The 22399-nt window shown below is 47.3% G+C and overlaps 1 protein-coding gene across 1 annotated transcript in view; it reads right to left on the reverse strand.

Moving 5' to 3' along the window:
• LOC133340932 (fibrocystin-L-like) overlaps window positions 1-22399 on the reverse strand; it is a 54810-nt gene that overhangs the window by 19483 nt on the left and 12928 nt on the right. Inside the window, exons 9-22 of the mRNA XM_061549434.1 lie at window positions 21122-21216; window positions 19343-19424; window positions 17471-17553; window positions 15531-15643; window positions 13484-13577; window positions 12492-12604; window positions 11498-11621; window positions 9421-9549; window positions 8046-8146; window positions 7403-7511; window positions 6046-6149; window positions 3794-3875; window positions 1501-1628; window positions 499-618 (exon numbers count right to left, since the gene is read on the reverse strand). Coding sequence (XP_061405418.1) covers window positions 499-618; window positions 1501-1628; window positions 3794-3875; window positions 6046-6149; window positions 7403-7511; window positions 8046-8146; window positions 9421-9549; window positions 11498-11621; window positions 12492-12604; window positions 13484-13577; window positions 15531-15643; window positions 17471-17553; window positions 19343-19424; window positions 21122-21216 — 1477 coding nt within the window. The remainder of the gene's footprint in view (window positions 1-498; window positions 619-1500; window positions 1629-3793; window positions 3876-6045; window positions 6150-7402; window positions 7512-8045; window positions 8147-9420; window positions 9550-11497; window positions 11622-12491; window positions 12605-13483; window positions 13578-15530; window positions 15644-17470; window positions 17554-19342; window positions 19425-21121; window positions 21217-22399) is intronic.

Genomic DNA, 22399 nt, shown 5'->3' on the forward strand with positions numbered 1-22399 from the left:
TGCCCGCACAAAGACCAAAGCGCTTTGATGAGACGGAATAATGAAGTTTGAACGAAAGAGCAGACTGAGGTCATTTAGTAACGCTGCCAGACTGCAGTGCACTGATGAAGACTGAACATGGTAATTGGATACATGTGTGCATATATAAGATTTCCTGAGTTTACTGATCGGTTATCCTGGTAATATTGGAGAGGGGGGAGGGGGTGCGGTGGTGGAGGAAGGAAATTGCGCACCCCTCCCAACAACATTTTCCCCGCATCTCCGATCGGCACGGTTGGCTACGTGCCGCGTGAAAGAAGTTCAACATACGTACATTTAATAAGAGTGCAATACATGCACGGCCGCTTTAGTCGACAAGGCTAAGGGAACGACCAAATGAAATCCGCAGGCTAAAGCCTCGACTATTAAACCCCACAAAGGTCGTCGTTACCGACTAGACTATAGCCAGAATGAAAAGAATGCCGACTGCAGCTCGCGCGCCACTGTGAACCTTCATACATTGATGGTGATGGACTTGTTGAGGAAGGTGGAGGTGTTGAACGCCGTGTAGACCATGGCAAAGACGCCCACTCCGTTGTCGGCCAAAGTCACGTTGGTCACCGTCACGTTGGTGTTGACCTTTGCGAGAGGCGCAAAAGGGATGATAATTTTTTTGCACGCAGCAGTTAGGGAGGGTTTGATTCAACGCCTCGGGAAAAAAACCCACCTTAGATTAGATCTCATTGATGGAAAGATAATAATAGGCTTTAACCCTTTCTGGCAATAATGCAGGAGGTGTTAAGATGTCCAAACACCAAAGAGATACATATTTCAAGGCATCAAGTCTGCATTAACCATACATACTTGTGGCAAAATGTGCAAACAAACATGGTCTGATAATATATGGATTGTCTTTGAAACTGATTGGCCTACACCAGAGACACCCTTCTTTGTGGCCTAGTTTCACCAGTGCTAGACCAGAGAACACCAAAAGGTGAACGGTGCAGTGTTTAAACATCTTAACACCTGTTTTATTGCCACAAAGGGTAAAGCCTATTCTTATTTTTTCATCACTTTGATACTGGCAACAAAGGTACCATAGATATCAGATCTCATCTCAACTGTTTCAATGGCCTGCCACTGGAGTCTAGCCTAAGGGATCCACCAGTGGCAGCTGTCCCTGTGCGGCACAAGGACAGTGCAGACCTGGCCCACCAGTAGGCATCAGTCTGCCATTAGGGGGGGGGGCGACATTCCTACATAGTTCTTCACCTAAGCCTGATCATAACATGGTGGTACACAGCATGATAATTTCCAGATTTTTAATTAATATTCGACTACTTTTGAAATCACAGTTTCTGAGCACAAAACCCTAAAGGCCTAGAGCACCAAGCGTCCAGCAACAAACGGCACCATTAAAGATGTACAACAGGGGCAGGGAAATAAGCAGAGAGGGAATTTGTTTTGCCCTGCAGTGTGGCGAGTGTCAAAATAAACAAGATAAGAGGATTCCTCCTCTACCTGGATATAGACACCGTAGTTCCAGCTCTTCCACACGAGGAAGTCCCTCACGATGACGTCTTTGTCACAGTTACCGGTCACGTAAACTCCGTAGAGCCCCGAGTGTGCCTCGTTCACATATCCTGGTACTACGCATCAGAAGCAAACGCGCACGCACGCACACATCACATGCACGAGTTCAGCAAAAAATAAGTATAACCCGTAAAAACAAAGTTTTTCACTCTAAATCCTTTATATGCGTGGCGGCTAGAGTCCTCTCGTCCTCTGGCTTGAGATGGCTGCCACCTATGGGTCAGATGATTGTCTGCAGTATTAAACAATTGGTAATTAAATATTTAATTTGTTTTCCCTAAACAGTGTAAAATTTTTGAAAAATTTTTTCACGAACATTAATTGTCTCGCACAACGAGTCTGTGTGCAAAATGTCAGCTCGATTGGATCACGGGAAGTGGGTTAAAAAACGACCGAAATGTTTGCACGGTCGTAAGCAAGCAAGCAAGCAAACTTAATATATAGGATTTAAAAACACGATGTTTCGATCGCAACACAAGCGGTCTTCCTTCATCAGGCGGAGAGAAAAGAGGGGGCAAGCCTACAAATGCAACTACTTGTAAGGGCTTCCAAAGTTGTGAGTGGGTGGGGGACGAGAGTTGCGAGGCAGCAGCAAGGAAAGCTGTGCGGCGTCAACCCGCAGCAAAAACTCTCCAACGCTGAGCTTCTGACGTCATGACATTTGCACAGCTTATGCTGTCTGGAATTTCTATGTGAACGCTCATCTATATTCGTTCATTTAATAAACTTAAAGCTCGCACTAAACTATTAATTTCCGTGGGAAGAACGGGTACAACTGCTAGTACATTATAAGGCCGCACTCATTGCACACAAAGTGCTTGCTACAAATGAACTTTGCTGATCTCGTCAAGAAGCATAAACCATTCTGTGAACTCTGGTCATCTTCGCAGTGGCTATAAGCTAGCCATCGAACAATGATGGTCACTGCATCGCGTGCGGTCAGATGCGCTTCTTCAGCCGTCTGGAACGTTCTTCCCATATTAGGAAGCCACTGGAGCTATACACATTTAAATCAAGTGGAAACTCATTTCTTAAAAAAGTTTTTTGTTCTTAGTTTGATGTTCTTCATCTGTACATCCGATTAGCACGGTTTGTTACGGTGCGAAAAAAGTTCAACATACATCCCACGAACCAGAGGACCCGGATAAAAATCCACGCGACCACGCAGAGAACATACCAATTTCCAAATATACAGGTGTCAGGGTCGGGATCGAACCCACGATCTCTTGTATACCAGGTGAGGTAGCTAACATTTCGCCACTGTGGCACCCAGGACTGATTCAGCGATATCACTCGACAATGATGTTAGCCCATCTCCAGGTTCATAGTGCAGTGCACAAAGCCAGCATGGCACCACTTGACCCCATGCATAGCAGACACGATACTGTTAAGAACATAAACAAAACACACAGCGGTTTATACTGCGTATAAGCAAGCTTGCTGTAATCGGATAATCTTGTTCTTTCGTATTTAGTTTTTAAAAAGCAGCAGGGTTCCAATTGTGTTTTTAATGTTGTTGAGCTATTCCATGGCATCAGAGGTGGTAGCTGAGTGGAGTAGTCTGCTTGTTCCGCCAGAATCCGCTTCGTGTATTGGGAAGTCATCAGTGGTTTTCCCCTCAATGCATCCACAGTTTGGTGGAGTGCTTTATCTCCCATTAATGGAGGCAATAGATACGGACATGCAAAATTGTGTTTTGTTTTACTACATTTGTTGAGCACACGGCTCAAATGCCTATTTAGACGGCTACCAAGTGGCAGTTATACACAGGGCAACGTAGGAAAAAAAAATCTATTGTTGCACTGTACTATACCCCCAAAGTCTATGCTTCCTATCTTCAGGAAGTCCACACTGTCAAGTGTGAAGCACGGTCAAATCTGAGGGCCCCCAGTGGTGAAGGATGGCTACTTCCCCTGTCAAATGATTAGACCGCCGTTGGATGATGTCATCGCAGATCATGATTTAAAAAAACATGTTGCAGTTGTAGGAAAATTGTAAATCATATTTCATTTCAGATGCATTTAACATTACACCTTAAGGAAGCTTAATTTGCGTGCGATAGATATTGAAAATAACCCTCGTGACATGACCTGCACGGCATGGGACGGTCCTCATCCAGCAGTAGATTGGCAAGAGGGCTTTACACATGCACATGCGCTGCGGCAGTTTTAAGTGTGGTATTGTCCATCACCAAAGACGCGATTTTCCGGACTGAACTCACAATTGGATGCAGATAATCGGTAGGCGACGTACTTAAATCCAGCCACCACGTTTCCCGTGAGTCTGCTCGACATGTCCATGACCTATCACAAGCACACACCCCTTGGATTAGCACGGCTACGTAGGGTGCCAAAAAAGTTCAACATACATAAAAAATGAGGGTTTTTATAAATCGACGCGGTATCTATCAATGGAACAGCCTGTATAAATATAGTTTTTTTTTTTTAAATAAGGTCCTCACTTGTTTGCCGTGGCTGAATACATATATCACACACAGACAGGTCACGGGGCCATCAGCAGTTAGGGAAGCAAGTGCGGCTACATTGGCCCAGCTTGTTGATGACAACATCGACGTCACCTTGACGTTAAAGTGACCCCGGCCTCCGTCTCCAACTCGGTCCACGTCAGGGTCACTCTTCCATCACAGAACGGCGGTCACACCGGCTTGGGTCATCGGCGTCGTGAGTGCAAAACGGCCGTGCGGCCTCCAGGCGGACCCTGCGCCCCGATTGAAACTAAAACTAAATCTTGCATTTTACCAGGTAAGGCACACGAAGCCTAGGTAACTCTTTTTCATAAGCGGCCTGGCCACAAATGATTGTATGTTGATTCTAAACGTGGAAGGAAAAACCAGAGGACCCGGAGAAAAATCCACGCGACCGCATGGAGAACATTCAAACTACTAATATACAGGCATCAGGGTCAGGATCAAACCCACGACCTCCTGTATACCAGGCGAGGTAGTTAACATCTCTCCGCCATGGTGCCTGGGTCAACTGCCATGACACCGCTGAAGGTACTTGGAGGGGGGGGCGCGGAAACAGCCGCCGTTCGCCACTGAGTGACGGTAACGTTGGGCAAGCACTTGTGCCAGGCTAGGTGCACTTTGAGGTCATGCGCACGTGAATTGTGGAAAGGGTCACTGGCAGGATGTCCACGGGTCAGACCCAGGTATTGTAGGTGAACTGACTGAGATGACTGGCGGATGCACCACCTGTGCTCTCCACACACACGTGGACACTAGTGCTGGGTGACATTAGCAAAAATACGATGCAACACCGACGCCCTTCATGGTCATTCTATGCATATGACCAGGCCGCCGCATCCACGCCATATGGTTGCTCATATCAACCCCGGACTAAGTGCAATTACTGTAATTTAACCCGATTATATAACTAAATTTTTATTGTGCATTTTCAAAGCGTCCTAGGTCAAATTTTCACCAAATTTGTACATATTCATTAACGCCGCACATGAAAGTTTGGGTTGCGTACTACTTTCGGCAGCGTCTTATAACCCGGAGCATACGACATGAGCAAATGTTGCTGAAGATTAGAGCAGCGATGTGACGCAGTGCGTAGCGTACTGCGCTCCGAACCCAGTGACCTGAGTTCGATTCATGGCCACCAATCCACAACAATGTTTTTTGTGAGCTTGAATCGAACTCAGGTCACCAGGTATATAGCGCAGTGCACTAACAACTGTGCTACTGCTCCCCTTGAACAAACAAAAATGACAAATATCCCCCATATAACAGACTCTGGGGGAAAGTGCTTTTCGCGAAAACCTATGAAGGTTGGCACGGCGTATGAGGGGTTAGGTGGCCAGCACCACGCCAGCACCAAGCCCACCGCTGATGTGTGCACACTGCACCAGAAAACTAATTTAAGGCTGAGTCAACCTAGGCGATGTTGGTCGTGAGTGGGAATTGGGTTCGTGGCGCAGTGGAGGAGGGGGCCCGCCGGTCGCTAGCGGGAGGGCCTTGGTTCAGGGCCGTGCGGCATTGCACAATGACCTCAGGGGTCCGCCCAGCTATGAGAGGCCAACCGAAAATCCAATTGCACCGGTATTTTGCCGCGTCGAGGGAGATCACTGACTAAGAGGCATTCAGTTACAATCCTCCTAAAAGGCACATGTACACAAGACAAAGATCCCCCGTATAGCCTGTAACAGACTGTAGGGGCAAGTGCTGTTAGCAAGCACCTATAAAGGCCGGCACAGCCCACGAGGGGTGGGGTGGCCAACACCACGCCTGGCCGCCTTTGTCTCCCTAGTCGACCTAGGGGAGGCCCAGGACCGGTTCAGATAATCGCCACTGGTGTTGGCCGTGAGCGGGAATCGAGCCCGGGTCACCAGGTTCATAGCGCAGCGCGCTAACCGCTACACTACCGCTACTTACATACACACGCGCACAAGTGTGAATCAGCTCACGGCAGCCATGCGTTGGCCATCAGCATGTGTGTGTTGTTTCACCTCGATGGCCGCAGGCAGGTAATTCGAAGTCATTCCATAGTCGGAAGCCGACGTGGTCACGAGGTTAGACGTAATCGTATTTGATGGTCCCGTCACCACAATTCCTGTCAGAGAGACATTTATTTGTTGATTCGTAATTGGGTTTTGGGTTAGGCCGCTTCATGATCTAAATTTAGTTGTGAGAATTGTTCTTCAACTTACCCGATGAACGAACCGAAACTAAAATATTTTGCAAGTGCACCACGTGACAATTTAATGTTTGGAAATTCGGGTGGTGGAGGGTCTTACGGCAAAAATTTGGCCGGATCATTACGTGGGCCTAACCCAATCGTAAACATTGGCTGTAAAAACCCCATATGCGTGTTACATGTATTTGATATAATTCGTGTTTAATATTATTCTTATTTTTCGAAGTAAAAATGTATTCAATGAGATGATGCAATAAAAAAGACATGGGGGGGGGGGAATGATTTCCACCTTTCATCTGTCTTCACCAAGTTTAACCCACCAAGTGCAAACAATAGACCAGGTTAGGAGGGTTTAATCTGTGTACAGTCCTAACAAAAATGATAAGAGCGCTGAAGGAGGACGATGAGGAGGAAATCCCAGACGTGTAACTTGCCTCGGTGCTACATGCCTGGCAGACTGTGGTCGCCAGGGTTACGTCCTCATAGGGTAGGGTTGATCGGCAAGAAAGGGAGTCTGGATCTGTTGCAAAAGTCGTGGATCTGTCCAGTAATTCATAACCCAAATATTCCAAGGATGCTATGTGGTAGAAGAGTGTATTACTGAGGGAGCCCGATGGCTCAAGAGGTCAGAGTGCTGAAATGGCACCACTGACATCCTGGGTTCTAAACCAGATTTCAGCTGCTTGTGATTAATCTGGCATCTCCAGAGCAGTGAGTTGATTGTCTCAGCCCGGTCAGTAATGACTCCACAAAAGAACCATGAGGGTTAATCCGGTGTTGGGTTTACTTTGTCAGAATTCCAGCTCTGAAAATAAAATATATTTTTTAACTCGTTCGGTGAGCGGATCGAAAGGTGCTGCCTACTGTGTGAACCAGAGGATCTATCTCGGAGGAATCTCAGAGGTAACTTTGTGATATCCGTTCCTGTAGGCCATTCTGTAACGCAATTGTTCACACTGCTCTGCGAGGGATCCGGATGGACATTTCATCTCATTGGAAAATGCCAAGGATACAACCGGGGATACAATTGGAGGAGAAATGACAAAAAATGTAGATCCATTCCACCTCGCTTGAACAATATTTCCTGCATCATGTGGAGGGACGATGCGATGGGTGGTGGCGGTGGTGGTGATGGCTCTCGTGGCTCATAGATTATTATAATCCCTCACCTGATCCGCTGGTGTTAAAGACCACGCAGTGTTCCAGAACGTTGGACGTGCCAGCAATCTTGATGGAGGGCCCAAAACCACCACGGAAAACACTGAATTTGATGTTCGCCTGCGGCAGACGAACCAGACAGATGAACGACACGCGCAGCTCATGGGCATTGTAAGGAACACGGATAAAGATTCGCGCGCATTAGGCGCTGGCTCAATCGAACGAGCAACTCAAAAGCACTCCACACCACGTCTCATCTCAACCATTCCAATGCCCTGTTGTAAGTCTTGCCAAGGGGAACCCCCCGATGGCAGCTGTCCCTGCGCAGTACAGGGTGAACGCAACACCGGCTTGAAAGTAGGACGTTACTCTGCCAGTAGGTGGGCGATGTTGCCGTACGGCTTTCCCCAATGAAACAATTTGCGAATATTTTATCACATCTGGTCGACGACAACGATGCCTGCACGCACGGCCCTGCTCTTTTTCAAACGACGTCGCGCGATCTCTGCCACGTGTTCATATTTTAGGAGTTTGGCCATCGTGTTGGGTGGAATGCGCGTGGTGCGAAGTTTCAGAGCACATCGGTCTTGCCTCGAGTTTTTTGTGTGGGGAATTTCCATTGATGGAGGGGAAAAAAAAAACTGTTGGCGATACCTTCGTCACATTTTCGCTGGAGAAGAGGGAGAATGGCTGGACAGCGCCTGCGAAGGGCTCGCTCGGGAAGTGAAAGTCCGTGTATTTTATCGAGACGTCACCTGATGAAACAAACAAACAAACACGGTCATAACCACGGCGTATCCATGCGCGCATCATTCCAGCGCTCGAGAATTGTAATTAGACAGAGCTTCAGGAGCGAAGGTCCAAAAGCGCGAGTTGAGTTATGATAGAAACGTGTGAACACGTATTTTTTAGTTGAACGGGGTCATTATAAAAACCTGGGAAAAGAGACGGCGATGGAAGGGAATTCCAAATTAAAGCAGAACGAGAGAAGAAGCAGAGAGAGGAAGGAAACACAATCCTCCGATTTACATGGATATATCGTATTACGTGTATTATATTAAGCAGCTTATAGTGAGCAGTTCGAGCTAAATTCATCAAACTACATACCAGCACACGAAATAATAATTTAAACTTGTAAAGTACCGCACAGTATTCACCAGATGTCGCAATCGGGTAGCCGATACCCGTACCCTACCCGATACCCGGCTACCCGTACCCGGCCGTGAGTCACTGGTGAGTAACCGTTTGTCACTCATTTCCCAACGTCTTGTCTCTTCTCACAATTCAAGTTCCTAGAATCAACCCACCCGCGCCTGCAACATGGCTTCATCCCAGAGGTCGCAATCGGGTACCCGATACCCGTACCCCTACCCGGCCGGGTACGTGTACCCGTTTGCGACCCTGGTGCGGCCGGGTACGGGTACGGGTAAGGAATCAAAACCCGTTTGCCACCTCTGGTATTCACTCACTCTGGAAGAGTAAAAGTGTACGACGCAGAGACGCAGGCAAGACGCGCAGGTGGAGCAGCAGGCACACGGCGAGCTGGTGCCAAATCCCCCCAGCCGCCAAGCTCTGCGGTTCTCTACGCATGAAGGTGTTATCGGCACATCGACCCCTGAACTCCTTTTTTGCGTTTAGTTTGTTGTCCTTCCCCCGTCCCTCCGATTAGCAATGGTTGACTACGTACAGTGCGAAAGAAGTTCAACATCCATATATACGCACTGATGGAATCCACATTTTTGCTGCATCGCCTCCTTCAGGCAAGCCAGGGTTTAGAGCACATCGACAACCCATGGCAGCACACCGCTCGGCCAAATACTCGGTCGGTCGGCGTGAACATTTTATTTTGCGGCTCTCGACCCTCGAAACGAAAAATCCCCCTACGCATCCGCCGTGGGGGGGGGGGGGGGGGTTGGAGGCGATGCCCGTCGCATCGAGATCCGAGAGAGCCCCCCCCCCCCCCCGCCAAAACGATCGCCAGTGTCATGACGGTGCCTCGATGCGGTGCATGTGGAGAATCGCCTCGTACCTGTCTGATTTTTCCCAAGGTAGATCCAAGCGGGAGCAGAGCCGGAGGTGTCGCCCGATGACTGCATCTCCACAACAAGGTCCCGGCTCAACAGGACCACATCACTGGCCATAGTCCCATCAGAAGATGCTGCACGGTGGGTGGTGAGCGGTACAAAGACAAAGATTCCCCGCCTCCCACTCTTGCATAGCCTTAACAGACGGTTGGGCCAAGTGCTGCTAGTGAATAGAACCTATGAAGGCTGCTGGCATGGCACACGAGGGGGTGAGTGGCCAGCACCACGCCTGGCTTGCCTTTGTCTCCCCAGTGGCGATGTTTACTACACACCGCAACAGTTATTGATTTGAGTCGACATAAGGGAGGTTCAGGACGGGTTCAGATAATCGTCATTGGTGTTGTCCGTGAGCGGGAATCGAACTCGAGTGGCCGGGTTTGTAGTGCATCGCGCTAACCATAGCACTACCGCTGACCACTCGCGGACAAACACACACGTTTTGGACCATCCCCAACATCATTCGTCATCATCATCGGGCAAATACAGTATTTATACTCCTATTTATTGTCCAGGAATGCTTTTTGCATAGGGTTTTTACATGCTTATTTCAATTATTTTGTTTATCAGTTTGATTTGGCATACAGCACAGTACTTATTTCAATTGCGATGTGTTCATTTTTGTTTAGCCACGCACCTAACGACCCGTTGTTTAGGTAAGGCTTAAGTATTGAATATCGCGGCTTTGGCTTTCACGCGGCACTTTCCAAACACGTGCAACCCTCTCCCCACCCCGGCGATATTCAAGGGTCTCCTGTGCACACGGACACGAATGCGAGTGCCACGCAAAATGACGAACGAGACAACATCCTCCGTCTAGGGGCCATACTTTTAGTGGGTACGCAAAAATTATGTCAAAACTTGACCCCTCTCCCCCCCTCCCTGTACGCACGTGGACTTTTTACCCCCCCACCACCTGCGTACGTTCGTTTGACGCACCCCCCCCCCCCCTCCCGAATCCTACGGAACGGCCGATATTTAATCCACGCAGAACGATTAATAATATTAACGAGTTTCAGCAAACAGATAGTCCACCGCCGGACTATCTAACTCATTTGAAGGCCAATGTAGACAAATTATTGTCGAGGCTTCACCACCCCCCCCCCCGTTTCCTATACGTACGTTGTCAGTAGACCACCCCCCCCATACGCAAGCGTACGCATTTGGGTTAACCCCCCTCCCCCCTCGATGCGTACGTACTAAATAGATGGCCCCCTACCCTGATAAAGACTGTTGGGGCGAGGGCTATTAGCGAGAAGCTAATTATAAATTACAATTTAGAGAACGGCCCGCGATAGCCTCAGCTTGGTCTGTGAAGAGGCGGTGACCCCTACCCATAACCCACTGGGGCCACGGGGACCACAAACACCAATGAGCCCCCCAGGAAAGGTGCAGAACACAAAGCATGGTGGTGGTGGTGGTGATGATGCGGATGATGATGGTGGTAGTGATAATTCACTATGTAACACGATTTTTGTTCCCGGGTAGTAAGTGTTATTTTCTAATTGCTTATGCCTCAAAAGTATAGACAGTGGCTATTATTCCCTACAAACTTTGCTTTTGTGACCAGGACTTTATGTGAAGGCATGACACAAATGCACACAATATGTAAATTTCTAAATATCACTGTCCTGGTCACAAAGCAAAGTTTGTGGGGAATAATAGCCGTTGTTACAACAATTCCGGTGTTGATGATGATAGAGATGATGTTGGCAACAATGATGGTGGTGTTGTTGGTGGTGGTGACGACGACGATGATGGTCGTGGTGATGACGATGGTAATACTAATGTTGATAGTTGAGATGATAGTGGTGGTGGTGACGATGATAATGCTAATGTTGATCATGATAGTTGAGATGATGGTGATGGTGGCAATGAAGGAGGAAATGCTGCTGACGATGACGGTGGTGGAGATGATGATAACGACGAGAGGTGGTAGTGACGTTGTTCATGGTGGTGGTGGTTGTTGTTTGTGGCGGTGGTGTTGATGACGGTGGCAAGTGTCGTCATCGTGACCGCACTCACCCCAGTGGGAGAATTCGAGCGCAGCCGTCAGGGTGATCTCGCTCTTTGCAACCGAGGCAACCTTACGCACCTCGTTCTCCTGGAAGCTGAACCCACTCGCGGTGATGAGAATCTCGTCGCCCGTCTGGGATGTGGAAACCGCGCGCGCGCAGAAACGAAAAATGACAACACAGCCCCGCGGGGAGACGTGTTGCTGGCGCTTGGTGACAGGTGTAGTGTTGATTTTTTTTCTCTCTCTCCCTCATCTCTATTGGCGCCTGACTCATTAAGCATCAATAAGGTAATCAAACTCAGGATGGTCTCGTAACGATGAGTAATGTATGATAAATGGTTAAACAATGTTAGTACTAAACAACTTCGGGAGCAACGAGAACAACAACAAACACTACTTTCCGGTCACCATAACCATCTCTTTCTCTCGCTGCTACAACTACTCAATGTCAACTCTCAGTTGTCTAAAGGTGCAAGTTCGGTGCTACTAAGCTCCAAACCCCTGTGTTGACGTCACGCGCAAGTTTTCTACATTCGGTGTCAATCGCGCAGAATCTGAATATTTATACTGGAGGAATCCCATGAGCTCTAAAGCTACCCCCTCCACCGCTGAATGTGAGCCACCGATAAATGTGAGCCGCCCGCCACCACCACCACCGCCTGCTTCATTTACAACCTCCCAGAGTGCCTGAACACGCTCCCGCATCCCCCTTCAGGATGGGGGCACTCTGGGAGGTCACCGTTTCAAGGAAAGCAGGCAAGCTTTCATTTCACGCCCACGTATGCCCATGGCGCATGGCAGGCAAGGCAAGCAACAACAACAACGAAACGCCAGTGTCTTTTTGCCAATCCACCCCCATCTCCGAGACAGGAGGCCTATCCTTTCCCCGCCAAACACCCCCCGTCCCGCACACACCTTCCCCCGCACCGACCGACGCAGTCCGTGCGTTGCGGTTTCGTTCGAAGGTTGGACACGCGATCGAGCCTAAGGACTTGCACTGACCTGCAAATTGTTGTCATTGAGTGTGATCGTTGTGGTTCCGGCACGGGCCGTGGCTGCCAGTTTCCCCTTGTAGAATCTTTCCCTTCCTTCCAGTTCCAAGCTTCCGAATATAGCTGTATTTAGAAGTAAATAAATATATATGAACACAAAGCAACGCCATAAGATTCAGGACACCCACCTTAGGAGTGTACCCCACCACCCCTGGCCACCACCCCACTCAGGGGCTGTCTGGAGCTTTTTTCTGGCATCAGAAGTGACATCGAAGTTCCAAAGGCAGCTCCATTGCCTGGACACCAATGACTACTCAAATGAAAGAACATAAACCACTGCGCTACGCTTGGTTGTTCTGATTAATTTGATAAATTCGTCCTCTGAATGTTACTCTTATCTAATACAGTGGGTATGCAAGTGATGCCCTCTACCAGAGGTGTGGACTCGAGTCATGTGACTTGGACTCGAGTCAGACTCGAGTCATGAATTTGATGACTTCAGACTCGACTTGGACTTGCATAACAATGACTTTGTCCCACCTCTGCCCTCTACTGTGTGGACCAGACGTCACTTGAAGGCAAATTCAGAGGTAGCTCTGTGATGTCCACTTCTCAAACATGAAGGGGCTGCTCGGGTGTGCGCAAGACCCTGAATGGATCCTTCGTCTCGTTATGTAACGCCGATAGCAAATTTGCGAGAGAATCCGGGAAAAGACTCAAAGAATGCACTCCATAACTAGACGTGCTTCGGGATTACATGTTCTGCCGGAATTTTCCACATCGACTTCCCGTTTCTCTCGTCTCATTTTAGACACAATCCTGGCCAACGAGGAAGTGTTGAGCTCAACAGGAAGTGATGCAGTGACAGAAAATGGCTCTGTGTTAATAGGGTCTCAGCACGTGGGCTGAGTGCTTATTACGTGCAACCTGAAAAAGACAATGGAGGGCTAGAAATTATGAATCATTACATTTCTCTAACAAAGGTGCGGGCTGACCACCCACCTAGGCCACGACCAAAAGGGTCAGAGCTGCCGGTCAAGATGATACGTGCTATTCCTTGTTGAAGCTCCGTCCTACGCGACACCAGCTTCCCACCCTGCACACACACACGTGTCCGCATACGTACAGGATATATACATGTACACACAACTTTCTAATTCGCGCATTTTCCGTTCACACCCACGAGAGCGAGAGAGAGGGGGAATGGTTCAGTGGCGTGGAAAACCACACACGAGACAGCCGAAATCGGCATCTACAATTGCTTGAGCTCCTGTGGCCCGATCGTGGGATGTTTGGCCAACTCCATTAACGAGGTGTTTTTTCTATACATGGGGGAGGAAACCGGAGTACCCCTTGAGAAGACCCCGCTTCTTGTGAGGGGCGAGAGGTAACGTTTAAACCCCCGTTCCGTTGTTCGTGTGCAGGCAGCAATGTTGCATTGTGGCGTGGCGGTTGCATTATAGTCACGTGAGTGCTGCATCACCTCGTGCTTAGGACGAGCGGCTCACCAGTTACTTAAATAAAACTAAACTCAATAATTTATTTTATTCTATTAGGTGAGGCCCACTGAGCTATGTAGCTCACCGAAGTGGCTTTTCACGTTGAAATTTGTTGCAGCCAAACACTCTGAAAGCACGTTTTGAAATGTGGAGGGAAAACCCGGAGGATCTGGAGAAAAATTCACACATTATACAGCATTCATCAGGGTCAGGATTGAACCCACCACCTCCTGTATACACCAGGTGAGGTAGTCACCATCTCACCACCGCGGCGGTCCGATAAAGTATTTCATGATTGATAATTGTTTTTTAACCCTTTTATCTGGCAACAAAACTGACACCTTTTTTACAATGAGTCATGTTTGCATAGACCACAATACTTGCAGTCATAATGCAAACAAAAACATAACTCTTATAATTTATGCACTGTCCTTGAAGTTGATTGGTCCACACCTGAGACAGCTTTCCTTAGAGCCTAGTCTCACATGATGTTGGACCAGATGACGCCAAAAGGCGCACAACTCAAAGACAATGCACCATCAGAGTATGAGAGCTCAGGGTAAGCATTTACACCATTGGAACCTCATTTGCCAGAAGAAAAAATATGATAATTGGTTTTTTACCCTTTTATCTGGCAACAAAACTGACACCTTTTTTTTGGCAAATGAGGTTCCAATGGTATTTCATGATTGTGGAATAATTTATAGTGCTTTGTGTATCCTCGTGCCCCGCATTTAGTTGGCGAGCTCCTAGGGGTATAGACAGCGTTATGGAGACGATATGCGACATTCGAGTGAAGAGGTTGATCTTGTGCCATGCTGTGAAGCTCGAGTGGGGAACCGTTTCCTGACTGAGGGCTGCATAGGACGTTACACACAACCACTCAGCTCACTTCCGTCACTGCAAGAGGCCCCTGCAAGAGGCCCCTGCAGTTATATTATGAATACAAGTGATTGCAGGTTGAAAATACCTCGTCTTGGTGTGGCGTGTGGCACATGGTGAGTGGCGGGTGGGGAGCTGCTTGGTGATTAGTGTGGTGCGTGGAAGATGATGTGGTGAGTGACGTGATGCGTGGTGAGCAGTGTGGTGCGTGGAAGATGATGTGGTGAGTGACGTGCTGCCTGGTGCAATGAGTGGTGTGATACGTGGTGATTAGTGGTTTGCGTGGCACATGGTGAGAGGCTGGTGGCATGTGGCGCAGGGTGTGGAGAGCGGAAGCGTAATGGTTCGCCTGCTGCACTACAAACCCGGCCACCCAAGTTCGATTCCCGCTCACGACCAATAACAGTTGCGAATATCTGAACCAGTCGCGGGCCTCCCATAGTACCTGGTGTGGTGTTTAAAAACACATCACCAATGGGGATACAAAGGTGGGGCGTGGTGCTGGTCAACCCCCCCCCCCTCTGCCCACCCTCATGTGCCACAGTGCCGGCCTTCATAGGTGCTGCTCGCTTCAAGCAGTTGCCCCAACAGTCCGCTAAGGATATACGGGGGATCTTGTCTGTTGGTGAGCGGTGTGCTGCATGGTGCGCTGCTGCGTCACGCCGTGCCTGCACAGTGATGTGCGCTGCTCTCAGTGTGCCGCCCGGAAGGACCTCCAAGGCCCCGTTGACGACGACATTCCCAAGAGACGGGGTCGTAGTATCCACAAGCATCCAAATGTCTGAGGGGTCAAAGATCAGGGGTTAGAGGTCAAAGTTCAAGAGCGGCTTGGCCAGATGACACGTCATGAGGGATCGCCTGCAGGACGGTAATTACTTTATGTGAGAGGAGAATGTGTATGTATATAATTACAGAAATGTAGCTGGGAGTCCTTGTTGCGATATATAAGTTCCACGATATTGTCCGTTTTGCACAATATCATGATATTGTGCACGTTTTATTTTTTGGAGATATTTAATTTCGTGACAAAATCAAATTAAAACTAAAAAATACCGATTACCCATTAAATTACCATCTTGCAAACGTTTTCTGTGTAACTTACGATGTGATCAATAATTTCACAGCATGCGCGCAATACGCTTTGGTACATGGTAATAGTTGCAATCGTTGGAACATTTATCACAGGCTTATGTGCATAATATTAAATCCGATTTACAATGCGTGCATGAGATTTGCGTGGCAAGTTGCTCCCGCAAGTCAGAGGCTCGAGCATTCTGTGCAAACCTGTCAACCCATATAGTTTACCCGTATTCTTGTACAGGGAATTTTCGTTTTCAGGTCCATACGGCGTACTGCCGTTTCAATACGGGCATTTTCTTTGGTCGATTTGTTTGCGCTTCTCCCTTGTGATGGGACTTTTTAAGATGAACGTTGATATTTATAAAGACACGGGGTGACCAATAAGGTCTGAATTTGTCTGTAATAAGGTAGGAGGCACTGATAAGGAGTTGACAGGTATGTCTGTGCTTTAACAAAGTTTTCAGAAACATTAATTCGAACTTGAAATACATCACAGGCACTGCGATGAGACAACATCTTTCGGAGTGAAATACTATTTACAGAGTTATGGCAAACTGTGTTGACCGACTCTCTGTGTCGTTTTACATAACATTTCGATACTTTGCTAGGTTATTTGATTTTAGTGTGTTTCTTTCTCTCCCTAAGCCTGCTCACTCCTTTTGTTGTACTCATTGACATGTAAATTTTGTCTCTAACCCCTCCCTCTCGCTGCCTCCGCCCCCTCCGTCTATTTAAGGCCACCCCACAGAGACGATCACCCCTCTCTGTACCTGTGTTGCCCGCTCTCTGTGTATCTTGGTGATATCTGTCTGCTTATATGTCTGTCTATAATTTTTTCTGGTCAGATTTTATGTCGCTATTTCATTATACCTGATGATGATTGCTTGTGTTGCAATCGAAACGTCGTATGCTATTATTTAATTTATTATTTTTTCTTTATACGTGACTTTACCGAAAGAACAAAAGAATGATAATGGGATGACACTGATATTTGATATCGTATTATGATAAATTATTATCGCGGCAAGGCTCGTGGCCAATGTTTCCAGATGTAAAGGAGAGCCGACACAAGATTGCAGGGGTTTCGTCCTTTAATCCTTTTCTCCCATCCACACCTGTCCCCAGCCATCCCAATCTCGTCCCCGCCAAAGGCCTCTTCTTCCCGCCCGTTCTCCCCTTATTTCTCCTCGATTACGCCTCCCACTAACCCTCCTATTGGTGGGAATCCTTCCCCTGACACCCCCTACACAAACATCGCATAGCAGTGACCCCCTGCTGAATCCGGAGAGGCACTTGAGAATGAGATCCCCCGAGCAACTTGGATACAGTGGTTGGTTAGGGAAAGTTTGAGAGACAAGACTCCTCTAAAATTAACGGATGAATATTGGAAGATACAGTCATAATGGCTTTAGCAGGCGAATTTTTTTTTTTTACAATTGACAATAACATTTGGAGGAGGGAAAATAGAAAAGAAAAATAATGACAGATAAAGAAACAGCACTGCCTCCAAGGGCAAAGGCAGGCACACCTTGCTCAATGACTAAGTCGCTGCCATCAGTGGGGGGTTTCTTCTCCAGACACAGCCACGTCAGCTTTGCAGAAAAGAGGGCCCTTGATAGGGGACAACAAACCAGCGGTGATCCACGCAAAAAATATTCGACACTGGTGCTTAAAAAACGAGCGGTGTTTTTTTTTTTTTAAACAATCGTCGGGTCATTACGTTACTTCCGGCTCAAATGAGCGTTGAGGCAATGCTCATCGTCTGTGTACAGCCCCTGAGCCAGTGGTATAAATTCCACATTCCTATGGCGGGGGTGGGTCGGGCCGAATCAATCCCCAACCAGGATTTGACCTCGCAAGCCTTCCGATTGCGATATCCCCTCTTGCTGTACCGCTGAGCCAGCTGGCCGGCTAGCGATACTGATCAGCGGTCCCACATTATCGGCGTCGACAGCATCGCGAGGCTTTCTCAGTCCGTGTCATTACTGGACATCCGTGAGAAAAAGAGCTTCATAGCTCATCGGATTTCTCCAGGATAAATGAACATTCTGACGAGTCTAACTCCTGGACGAATGATCTCTCAGCACACTTTGAGGCACAAACCAACTTCGTTTTGAGTGCGGTACAACGTCACGTATCCGCCATGGCCAATTGACCGCCCACATCGCTTCCTATGGATGTTCACAAATCTGAGACTTTTCTAAATATTCGACCTTTAAATATATCCATATATACCTTAACCTCAGCCCCCCCCATCCCCCCTGCCAGCGAGTCAGGATATGCAGCGTTTGCCCTGCATTTTAAATTCATCTCACTACCAAGAGCCCTACAGTTTCTATGGAACCACATCAACTCATTGCTGTATGCTGACATCTGTACCAATCAAACGGCAATGGGTGTGGAAGTACTGTGTAGTCTGTTAATTCCCATGGTCATGCACAAACACTCGGCCATATAGGGAGACATCACTTCAGAGAAAACAACACTTCGTTTTGCAAAACATTTAGCATCAGAATATTTATACTGCAAGAGGAATCCGATGAACTACAAAAAGCTCTTTTTTTACAGATATCCAGTAGGAGCAGGTTAAGAACGTTACAACAACAAACAGAACAAAAACACGCTAGCCGTGCAAAGTACAGGAAAGGTAAACAAATCACCCAAAAAACATACAAATTAAACTAAACCATCCCTATCCTCCCCATGCAAAGCCCACCTAGGTATTAACTTATTTTTCAGAATAGACCTGGCCACATTTAGAGAACACCAAATCTATAATATGCCTCTTTAAACTATCTTCAACACTCTCCAATGTAAGCCATAACGGGTGACCCGAAGTATCCTCGCTTTGCCAAAAAAACAAACACAACTCTTCTTTTCAACACGTAGGCTTTATCCTCTTTATCCGTTCGTTACTCCATTAATAATCGCGTGACTCCTTCACGAGAAAAAAACTCCCTGTTATCAACGGCCGCCATTCATCCCGATTATCAACGATTGTTTTCTGCATCCCCTTCCCCGTAAGTTCACTGCTTCCCAATGATGCGCACATTGTTCAACGCGCGAGCAGAGCCGAGCGGCAAAAGAATTCCCAAATTATCCACAACATATTTTGCTGTTGTTAACATTCTCACTCAGACCCTACTGCACTGCTCATGGGATTCCTCCAGTATAAATGCATATTATGATTCTGGAAATCCTCGATGAACCACCCCTCCGCCACCCCGCAAATAATCTGGAGTATATTTACGGATAACCCCGCGGATAACAGGATCAATGAGACATAACAAAACATTGCTTAAAAAAGAGGGTTTTTAGAAATCAGTGCGGTACAATATCTCGGAATTGAACAGCATGTGTGTGAATAGAGGGCGTTTGTTTTTAGCAACGACGTCCTCACTTGTTTGCTTTGGTGGAATCCAAGGGAAGTGCGTTTGAGTAGTTACAGATGAATTTGGTTATCGTGCTGGAGTCGTAAAACTCTGCAGAAGAGAGCACAGTGAACAAGTGATAACATTTACAATCAGCAAGCAGTAAGCTGCGCACTGCCTGTTACAGAAACACACTTCCTACACAATTGTATATTTGTACATCGTCCCCAAGTATTAAAGATCAACTTGCAGGCCTGAAATCCCTCCGCTCGCGCCACAGTATTTGGCCTACTCTTCCACGCTGTTAAGACGTCTTGGAAAGTGGTGGGGGTGGGGGAGTGGGTGGGGGGCTACTCCACTTTAATCCCACCACGCACGGACCTGCCGATTCAACTGCGGTTGTGCCGAGATTTATAACGCTGCGTTGTAAAGAACCCAACCCTTCCGTAACGCGGGGACTGTCTGTACAGTCGTCCCTCTGTTAACGAGATTAATCGTTAATTGAAATGATCGTTAATCGAACATTGGAAGCACACGTTAAAGGCTCAATTTGTACCAAGACGATCAGAAGTTGACCCCTTTCACCCTAAAAACATTGTTCATAATATTTAAACACGCGATTTTAATAAATACGCGTTACAAGAACACATTAAAACATTCATATGAGTGGAAACATGGATAAATAATTAATACATTGAGAATATAACATAAAGTTTATTTTTTACCTGAGGCTAAGAAGATGGACCGCTTAAGCGGTTGATTGAGAAGTTCGGGTGGGAGAAAATTGTGTTCCTGGCTCTCTCCTCTTTCTGCACATTAATCTTAGGGGCCATTGTTATTGGTCATATTCAACTTTTAAGTAAAAAAAAACCACTTAAGTATTCCAGAGAGCTGTTTCCATAAGCAACGCGTATCAAACATTAAAAATACCTACGTGACTAGAATTTGAATTTATTTATTTTAAAATGTTTTTTTTTCTTACCGAAAGAACCAGATAGTATGGATTCCTGCAGTCACGAAAGCTTCAAATCAAGATTGAAAAGCCAGCAGCCAGTTGCTCTCAAAACGTTCATAAAAGGGTGGATCGCTGATGGGCTGAGGTCTGGTGAGTCCACTCGGAGCGTTCCGATTGGCCGAAATTGGCCGGTCCGCGTGACATCGCAAACTTATTGTTAATCGAAAATGTGTCCTTAATAGAAACAACGGGACCTTATGGGAGGCGGATCGTTTATCGAAATATCGCTAATCGATGGCATCGTAAACCGAGGGACCGCCGCTGTATTTCACCATCGTTTCAACTCTCCGCACTCCGAGAGATGGAATCAAAACTGGCGACTTCGAGATTGCAAGTTCGAGTGTGCCGACCGTGACACCACTGCCAAGCGTCCACCCCGTCAACCACGTAACATCAACAAGGCCGATGCACACATCTCCTTCAAAAAAGGGCAATTAAAGACAACCCGCAGAGCGACTATGCCTATGCAACCCAAACTATCGTCCGTCCGTACGGCAGTAAACCACTGTCGTTTGCGCTCCTTCATGGGAGGAGGAACAGCCAAACTACCAGAACTCTCTCTGATGAAGCCCCCTCTCGTTGTGGCCGGCAGATCTCGGCATTGAGCATTTAGCTCTTGAACGTATTGCCATACGCAAGACTAGTACAGTGACGCGTTTTAATCAACTCTCGCACAGGCATGATTTGCAGGTGTTTAGCACATATGCACGCACGCAAAGGTCACATTGCACGCATTAACACGATGGAGACGAGAGGTTTTTTTTATATAAACTGTGGCTACTTGGCAAGGTACCTTGTGGGAAAACCACGTTGCGAGCTTCAGTGATGTTGCCGTTCTGAAGCATTTTGAGAAGGCACGTCCACGCACACTGCTGAGCAATCTGGAGACTGGAGGAGCATTGGGGTTAAGTATATACACGATTACACGACACTATCATCTCCGTCATCATGCAATGTACAAAGTAGCATTGCTATTTTTTATTTTTAGGGGCGGTCCATAAATGACGTCACGCGATTTTGGACGAATTTTGACCCCCCCCCCCCTCTTCGTCACACGACGTCACAAAAAGTCAGACCCCCCCCTCAAATATGACGTCACAAAGCTCTGCCCCCCCCCCCCCCCCCCAAAAAATAAAACATGCTTCAAATCGCTTTAAGCTATTGTCATTTTAGTGCGTATTTAATGTGGCGCTGCTCTCTGATGTTGTAGGAGAAAACATTTATTAAAAAGCCTATTTAAATAAGTAGAACGTGCTGTCTATATTAATTGAAAGTTGCGTATTTTGATGTGACGTCACATTTCTCACCGCCCCCCCCCCCATCGTCAAACATCGTCACAAATGTCTGACCCCTCCCCACCCAGTTGCGTGACGTCATTTATGGACGGCCCCTTTCCGAGTTGTGCGAAAATTACTCCCAAATCTACGAACCGCGTGAACACCACGCCTTAAGCAAGGACTTGCCGTCCATAAATGAGAGAGTGAGATAAAGAGTGAAAGTGACCACACATCATTTGAGTGATTTTTAGAAGGCTTGAGCTGATTTTAATATATATTTAACTAACTACAATTCCTTTTTACTTTACCAAGTAAGACCCACTGAGCTATATAGCTCTTTTTAGAGGCGACCCGGCCACAAATGATATCTCAACGAAGTGGCTTATCACGTGGATATTTATGGCAGCTGAATATTCGAAACGCGTGATGATGATTCTAAATTTGGAGGGAAAAGCCGGAGGACCTGCAGAAATATCCACGTGACCACGGGAAGAAAGATATGCAAACTCTAAATATATAGGCATCGTCAGGGTCGGGTCCTGTATACCAGGCGAGGTAGTTAACATCTCACCACCGCTGCGCCCTATAGAGATGAGAGGGGAGAGATTGCGAGCGGGTAGGCTGCACAGAAAATCACAGGATTCATGGGAGGCTTGAGCTGAGTTAAATAATCAGATAAGAGGATGACGTTCACAATACATGCAAGATTGTATCCTCTTTGATTCGTATATAATCGCATGGAAAGGTTTTACTTCGGGCTAATAAATGAGATTGGAGACAATGCAAATGAGACG

The sequence above is a fragment of the Lethenteron reissneri genome, chromosome 10, assembly GCF_015708825.2.
Source record: "Lethenteron reissneri isolate LAM-NWPU_2019-01 chromosome 10, ASM1570882v1, whole genome shotgun sequence".
Classification (NCBI taxonomy): Eukaryota; Metazoa; Chordata; class Hyperoartia; order Petromyzontiformes; family Petromyzontidae; genus Lethenteron; species Lethenteron reissneri.